This window comes from Physeter macrocephalus, chromosome 14 (genome assembly GCF_002837175.3).
Source record: "Physeter macrocephalus isolate SW-GA chromosome 14, ASM283717v5, whole genome shotgun sequence".
In the NCBI taxonomy this organism is placed as follows: Eukaryota; Metazoa; Chordata; class Mammalia; order Artiodactyla; family Physeteridae; genus Physeter; species Physeter macrocephalus.
Genome location: NC_041227.1, coordinates 127,861,158 through 127,869,895, shown reverse-complemented (window position 1 = coordinate 127,869,895; position 8,738 = coordinate 127,861,158). Strand labels below are relative to the sequence as shown.

Below are 8,738 nucleotides of genomic sequence, written 5' to 3'. Positions count from 1 at the left end.
GCCACGGCTCACGGGCCCAGCCGCTCCGCGGCATGTGGGATCTTCCCGGACCGGGGCATGAACCCGCGTCCCCTGCATCGGCAGGCGGACTCTCAACCACTGAGCCACCAGGGAAGCCCCTCAAAAAACTTTTTTATTCCTATACTTGTAAATTATATCTCAATTTAAAAACCAGTATCCTAAGGCTCACAAGGCATTAAATCGAAGTCACTGGAGTTAAAATTCAAGATCTTCAATACAAACACAGATTCGAGTTTTGAAAAAAACCACTAGACCCCAATTTCCTTACTTTTTGTAGCTAGAAATCTAAAACTGCTTTCTAGCTAATACCATGTCAAAGCATTTACTCAGAAAAATATTTTCCAGCTAAAAGATAGAGGGAGGAAAATTATTCTTCTGTTCCTATGATTCAAGAGAAGTCTAGAACCTAGTGGCCCTGGGTATATGTAGCAAAGTCCCTCAGAGCTTCCGAGCTGTCTTCTGGGAGGCGGCACACACCGTGGGCAGGAGCCCACGCTCACACTCAGACTCTGGGGCTCCCCAGTCTGCCTCTCACCAGCTATGTATCTTTGGGCAAGGGACTTGATTGTTCTGTGCCCCAACTTTTCCATCTGAAAAGCAGAGATCATAATAACCACCAAACTAACAGGAAGAAAATGTACAAGTAGATTCAAAGTTTCTCTTTACATAACTAATCTGGCAAGTCGGTTCACATTCTTCAGTTCACATTCTTCAGCTTCCTAGAATCTAGGAAAAAAAGAGGCCCATACTATCTCCATTTTACAGATAAACATGACTTACTTGTGGCACAGTTCGAAACAATTCAAACACCTCGTGTCTTATTTCCCAGTACTTGCCAATGTTATCACATTTAGGAGAAAAAGGTGAGTTCTGGAAATTAATTATAAATAAGAGTTTTAAATCTCTCTTACAATGAAAACAAACTTCCAAATGAAAGTTCTTTATCTTACAAGAAAAAAATTCTAAACTTAAGTATCTCAAGAAAGACACAGGAGGGGCTTCCCTGGTGGCGCAGTGGTTAAGAATCCGCCTGCCAATGCAGGGGACATGGGTTCGAGCCCTGGTCCGGGAAGATCCCACATGCCGTGGAGCAACTAAGCCCGTGCGCCACAACTATTGAGCCTGTGCTCTATAGCCCGCGAGCCACAACTACTGAGCCTGCGTGCTGCAACTACTGAGGCCCGTGCACCTAGAGCCCGTGCTCCGCAACAAGACAAGCCCCTGCAATGAGAAGCCCGTGCACCACAACGAAGAGTGGCCCTCGCTCACCACAACTAGAGAAAGCCCATGCACAGCAACAAAGACCCAACACAGCCAAAAATAAATAAATAAATTTAAAAATAATAATAATTAAATAAATAAATAGACACAGGAAATGGCTTCTCTTAACTTAGTCTCTTAAGGAAACTTACCTGTTGGCCCTACCTTCGAATTAAAAGATACCGTTTTCATTAACAATACACTTTGTCATGTAAATTAATAAAATTAAGAATCCACTAGTAATGACATGTTTTATTATTTCCCCCTTTGTACACAATTGTCAACAAGCAGCCAAATGTCCCTAAACTGGATATTTTTATGCTATAAACATAATGATCTACTCCAGTGGTCACGATTCAATTATTCAGTACTTAACTTTCCATTTTAAAGTTTTCCCCTGCCTTTTGTTGCTCTAGTTCTCCCTGGGTTCACTCAGACTCATTACTCGGGAGGGGGAGGGATAAATTGGGAGACTGGGGTTGACATAAACACACTACTATATATAAAAGGGATAACTAATAAGAATCTACTGTATAGTACAGGGAACTCTACCCAATACTCTAATGACCTATATGGGAACAGAATTTTTAAAAAGTGGATATATGTGAGTGTACAAGTGAATCACTCTGCTGTATAGCAGAAACTAACACAACATTGTACGTGAACTACACTCCAATAAAAATTAATTAAAAAAAAAAAAGACTCATTACTCGACAGCACCAGACGCCGGTAAATGTGCTGAAATGGAGGGTCAGAGGGTCGTGACCGCCCATGAGGGATCTACTGGTGAGTTCAGATTACCATGACAGGTAAAAAGTACCTGCATTGGGGCTTCCCTGGTGGCGCAGTGGTTGAGAGTCCGCCTGCCGATGCAGGGGACATGGGTTCGTGCCCCAGTCCAGGAAGATCCCACATGCCATGGAGCGGCTGGGCCCATGAGCCACGGCCACTGAGCCTGCGCGTCCAGAGCCTGTGCTCGGCAACGGGAGAGGCCACAGCAGTGAGAGGCCCGCGTACCACAAAAAAAAAAAAAAAAAAAAAAAAAAAAAGTACCTGCATTGACTGTTACTTATTACAAGGGCAATCCAGTCCATCCTTCAGACTAATGATTACAGAGTGGTTTAACCACTGAATTTCTTTGGACAAGTAAGAACCAGACATGTGAACCCACAGGTTGAATAACAATACACTGTTTTCTTCTGTAAGAAGAAGAAAGGTATTAGGGAGTGAAGGTCATTCTCTACAAACAGCAATTAAAACAAACCAAAACTATAATACTAAGGAGTATTACTCAAAATAAGAGATCAGAAATGTTTGATTTTTTTAAAAAATAACAATTTATACTCCTGTTCTCAAACATCAAAATTGTAGATATAGGGAAAAAAGATCAATACAAAAAAGATCTACTGTACCTTTGAACTAACGCAAACATCATATAGCAGGACTGACATACAGACACAAGTAAAGAAATATTCAGGGTGATACCGTGAAAGTAATCACCACATACTCTTTTTAATGAATAGTCTTATAACTCAAAAGAATAATGGAGACTCAATTCTGTTAGTTTTATAATTAGATGTTCATGGCAGCCTCTAATCTTTGGTTTTCTTCCAGAGAAAAAAGAGATTCCCTAGTTTAACCAAAAGCTCAATTACTTTTCTGTTAATCTTAAGGGAGAAAAAAAAAAAAACCCGAAGGAAAAAAAAAGGTGATAGGAAGATTTAAAAGGGGGGATAAAAGCTATAGAAATTTAAGTCTCCATGTAAAAGGATCTAGTCTGCACTGGTGCATCAACTGCTCCTGAATGAGTATTATCTACATGACAGTCACTGATTTTGTTCTCCCTGAAGGAATTACTTTGGATTTCTGGTAAAGACTGGATATAGGTCAAATCCTATTACTGAGAACTAATTAAAGTACAAATTACTTTGGCTGTGGAAGAACTGTGATCTGTGGAATTCTGCTTTAAGTGATGAGGCTAGGGCTTAGCAATCTTTGCCACTGAGGAGTTTCTCTCTTAGGGGGACACCTGTTAAGGGTCAAATCTTCAGGTACATAATTTAATAGCAGCATCCCTTCAGTGTCAGCTTCCTTGCCCCACTGCAGACCAGGTGCTCAAGTGCACAGGAGGCATACTGAAGCACCCAGGAAACCAAAGTTCAAACCAAAGTTTGAACTTTCCCCTTTCCCCTCTCCCCCCACTCCACTCTGCTTCCCACAGGTGCTCTTTTCAGAACAACATAATGAAAACATAAACACAATTAAAAATAGGACTCCGCATACACATACATTATATATTCCGAATGCTTGTACGGTTTCTCTTAAAAACATGGAAAGCTTATCTGTAAGAGACATGGAAGCAGCAAAATATACTTGTCTTAAGGACAATTAATGTTTAGAAACGATTAGACAATAAGCTGGCTTCTGAAATACCAAATAGGGGTTCAAAGATGGGCTTTCAAAGGTCCATGAAACTTCTAACATACAAATTCTGGGGTGTGTGTATGTATGACTGTGTGCAGACATAGGCCGTTTTGCTGGGGAGAGGGTGTGTAGCTTCCTCAAAAAGGCCATGACTCAAAAAAAAAAACAGGTTAAAAACACTGCAATCAAATAAGATCACTTGTCTTTATTCAAAAAAATTTTAATTACACGGAAGTAACTGGGTTCTTTAGCTCAAGCAATGAAAAGAGCAGATACTCTGGACCACACTTCCTACCTCTGTGTCCCAGGAATCGTGAAAGACAGGGTTTCTACTACTCCTTTTGGTCTGTGGGGGGAGATGGTGGTCTTCTTCACTGCCATTCCTTCTCCTTTTCCTGAAATTAAATCACAAGGAGAAAAAAAAAAATTCAACAATTGACCTTCTGTACACTTCAAACTGTAAACCATGACAACATATAAATTGGCCCTCTTGCCTGAAAAGAGATAAGTCATCGTATGATATCCCAATAGGTAAAAAAAGTTAGAAGTACACGGTCGCCAGGCACGAAGAACAAAAATATAAAAGAGCAACAGTACGGTCGAGCTTAAATTAGTAAAACTCATTTCTAAAAGAAAGCTTGACAATTTGAAATGCCTGCTGGGAACAAATAAGATCAGGAAGACATTAATGACTAAGCTCTCAAACTCCACCTAATTAACGAGATCTTTGCCTACATTTCCTGAAGTTACAATTCCAAGCTACCTAATTTTACTCCTGTCCGTAGGACAACATGACAACATCTAAGACAGGAGTGACTGCCTTTGCCTATTTACACTTAAAATCCTGATAAAAATGGTGCTACACAGGAAGAGCATTAGAGGTTCTGGTAGCCTCTAATCTTTCATTTTCTTTCATCCCTGATTTTTCCCCAATTATCACATTAATACAAAGCCTCTCTGCCCTCTAACGTATTAAATTACTTTTCTGGACAATCACTGGAAAGGCTGCTCTTGGACACATTAACTTGATTATTCTGGCTACACCACCTGGTATTACGAGAAGTTACTTCACCAGGTTGTTACTGTGAGATTGTAGCACCAGCCACTTAAAATGTCCAGGTTTCAAGAAAAATCACACATATTTCTCAGTCAAGTGTTCTGAGATGTACAAGAAAGACAAAATTTGTATGTTTTCTATGCAAGAATCAAGTGCTATCAGGACCTCCAAACCCCAGCTAGAAATGAGAAATAAATTAAAGGAGGTATAATTTTAAGTCAAATTACATGGAACTGTGTTGTCCAATACAGTAGCCACGAGATATATTTGTTAATTTAAATTAAGATTAATGCTGGCTCGAGGCCAATTTATACAAAGCAGCACAACCTATTATAATGAAAACTCTTCAGGGTTCAAGTTTCTATAGCTAGAGGGTAAAAGAGCTTTTTGGAAAGTACTGAATTTGAACATATAGTATCTTCTATACAGTTATACTTTCTCTGTGAGTAGGGTGGCTTACTGTGGTAGGCCCTTAACCCTAAGGCTCTGAGTTGAGGTCTGGACATCGGAGAAAATTTAAGTTATCACCCCGAGCTCAAGCCTCTGTACTTGTGAATACATCTCACTTTTTGTGGCCTCCCCCGTTGCGGAGCACAGGCTCCGGACGCGCAGGCTCAGCGGCCATGGCTCACGGGCCCAGCCGCTCCGCGGCATGTGGGATCTTCCCGGACCGGGGCACGAACCCGCGTCCCCTGCATCGGCAGGCGGACTCTCAACCCCTACGCCACCAGGGAAGCCCTACATCTAACATTATTAATGAACGAGTATGGATCCAGTTTAGGCTTGGAATGATAAATAATGGGTGTGCGGTTCTGATAAAGCATTAACCAACCTGCAGAGGGCTACACCATTTACCTCATCTAAGACTCAGTTGTTTATAAAATAAGATCTCCTTATCTTTCTCTCAGGGGATTAGATCTTATCCTGAAATACTGGAGGTTAAAAACTAGATAAATATCGGGGTTTAATTATCATTAAATGGACGTGCTAGTTGAACCAAGAAATTGCTACGTTCGTTCTAATATGACCACTTACAGAGCACTGTCTGACGGAAGGCCCGCTGACACGCCAAGAGAAACTCCTCGAACAACAGCGCGCTGGTCCCCAAACCACCCCTTTATCAGTATGCCAACAGCTGATTGTGCCTGGGCTGCTGAGTCACTCTAACCAAACTCATGAGCCTGACCCAAACTGTCCAATTTCCTCTTTTATAATGCGGGATAAGATACATCTTTCTAGCGACAAGACTATGAATGTCAAGAGGATAGGCTGGTTTTGAAGATTTCAATTAAACTCTGGGAAAGCCTCATGAAATATCCCTGCCTCATAATCAGTTGATTTCTCCAGGTACCAGAATCAGCTCTTTGGCCTCCTGGGAGTCCTCTTCTTTGCACAGCACTAGATTAAGGATGAGCCCTACCTGTTCTTCATTCTCCTTTTTCTAAGCTCTTTGCAGATTTCATCCTTGAAACATTTCTCTTTCAACAACATCATTAATAATTGTCAAAACTACAGCTTCATACTTAACCCTATCCACACAGATTGTAACTTTTAACATTAATGCCATAGACCAGGTTATAATTTGAGCAGCCACCCTATAACTGATTACATTCTCCCTAGCCATCTAGTTATAGATTATTGTTCAGCACCTGTTACTTCTAAGGATGGCAGAAATACATCACTTTTCCTCATTTCATTTCTCTCCAATCTTCCTGTCATCTCCTAGAGACCAAGCATAGAAGAAATCCTAGAGTACGGAGACTAGTGGTTTTCAATTTTTAAAAAGTAACAGAACTCTTTCGTCCTACAAAAAAAAAACACAAAAAATCCCTCTATTTCCATAAGAGATAAAGGATCTGTTTTAAAGTAGAAGCCTCCCTCCCACAAACCCACCCCTCTTGCAGTTTGAAAAACCACCGTCTTAGACCAACCCTTCATCTTAAAATTGAGGAAACAGATCCAGAGAGCAGAACTGACTTGGAGATGCTAAGACAGCTGGAGCTGGCCCATCATACTACACGACACACGGGTGCAGAGAAACCCCTGCCAAATCAAACGACTTCTTTTATAGTAAAGAAGTTACCATGTTGAGATTGTGTGAACTAGATAAAAGGAATCTGTTACGAGTATAAACACATTCAGATTACCGGTTTATAGCACAGAATAAAAGAAATATTTTGCTAAGAAATATTTCGACTTTTTCAGATATGTGAGACATCCCAAGGGACTACTGGAAGTACAAACTGGGTTTGGGAAGGAAAAAAATGGCAGTTAGATCAGGCTTACTGTACCTAAGGATCCTGTGACTAATTCCAGTAGCAAGGTGGTACACCTGGACCCTAATTTCAAATTTAGTCCACTCTTCTTTAATATACAAGTAGAGGCTTTATGCCCCATTCACTGCATGACCCAAGTCAATATGCAGAAGTTTGGAGAACCCTAGATTTTCGCTATTGGCCCAAATAACTTCAGGGTGCTTACGAGAATCTCAATGCTATGAATTTACCGTGCTCCAGAGTAGGGTGCTTGTGGAAAGACTGTCAATTACATTCAAAGCCAATGGAAACACAGAAAGACAAGAAAAGATCCAGCATAATCTACCAAGGCAATCCTATCTCATTCACTTAAGCCTCACTGAGATTTTACAGAATAAAGGAAAAGAGCAGTGAACCTAGAAAGACCCACTGAGCTCTCTAAATCTCTTTCCTCATCACAAATATGAAAGATTGAACTTGCTGATCTACAGTTTTCAGTTCAAACTCCACGATGAGGGATTTTTCTAATTTCGAATAAAGCCGATCCTCTTCATTCTGGGGTACAATCCCAAGTTTCTCCTCCCCACCTGTTTACAGGGGAAAATAAGGGGAAAAAAAGAAAAAGAAAAATCGCAGCTTGGTCCGGACTGTCCTCAGTCCGTGTCAAGGAATCGTAACACCTCCTAAATTATGACCCGGGCCTAGGCTCGGAGAAAAAGTAGTGCATCACGATACAACCCTACCTCCCGCCTTCCGAGTCAAACGGCTCCGCATCCAAACAGCTTAGAATCCTGCCTGTTCTTAACGTTACAGCCGAGAGAGAATCCACAAGCCACTTTGGTCCTCGGCCCTTGTGTGTTCACAACCGCCCAGGACACAAGTTCTTCGGTCTAACCTAACCCTTTCCTGCTGCGGGGTTAAGCCCAAGCCTTCTTTCTGACCTTGGGGAGACCAGCTCCCCGCCCCGTCCTCTCACAGACGCCCTAGGGGCTCCTCTAGAAGATCAGACATTCCTCCCATCCCCCTACCCTCCTAAATTTAGGACAGGGAAGCTTTAGGGCCATCGTCTCTCTTCCGGGACCGATCAGACTTCATTCCAAATAAGGAAAGATGGGGGGAAAAGATGGGGTCGAGAGAAACCTGGGCCCTGGGGAGTCACTCGTTCAGCGCCCCCAGGGACCAGGTATCCGATCACCCGCGCATCCCTCTCCCCTCCTCCCCCGGACTGCAAAGCACCCAGATGGAGACCTGCCGGGCCCACGCTTGCTCGGACCCCGCGTCACGCGCCCCCTCGGCTCCAACCCCCAAGACACAACAACCGGCGAGTGGCTGGAAAGGAATAGGGTCCCCTGCGGTCTCACCTGGGGCGGAGGCGCTCGCTCATGTTAGCTGATGGAGGCGAGCGACGCGGCGCCGCTCCGCGAAGAGAGAGAACAGAGGGCGTTGTGTTCCGGCGGCCGCCACGCCCACACCCTCGGGCCTTGGCTCTCACCGCGGCTCCGGTGGAAGCTGCCGGCGGTGAGTACCCCTCTGTGGGACCCGTACCACCTCTACTTCCGGCGTCTGCTCCGCGCCCCCCCATGTCGCAGCCGCCGTGGTACCGCCCATCCGCGGCTGCGCAGTGGCGCGACCCCGGCCGCGCCGACCAGTAACCCCGCCCACAGGAAGAGGCGGGCTCGGAGCGACCAGGAGCTTCTGGGAGAGAGGACCTTGTTAGAGGT

The 8,738-nt window shown here is 43.4% G+C and overlaps 1 protein-coding gene across 1 annotated transcript in view; it reads right to left on the bottom strand.

Moving 5' to 3' along the window:
- The window catches only part of VCF1 (VCP nuclear cofactor family member 1), a 15,921-nt gene extending 7,298 nt beyond the window's left edge, over window positions 1-8,623 (bottom strand). The window contains exons 1-2 of the mRNA XM_007122484.3: window positions 8,379-8,623; window positions 4,001-4,100 (exon numbers count right to left, since the gene is read on the bottom strand). Of these exons, the coding sequence (XP_007122546.1) occupies window positions 4,001-4,100; window positions 8,379-8,599 (321 nt within the window). The 5' untranslated portion in view covers window positions 8,600-8,623. The remainder of the gene's footprint in view (window positions 1-4,000; window positions 4,101-8,378) is intronic.
- Window positions 8,624-8,738: the final 115 nt, after the last annotated feature.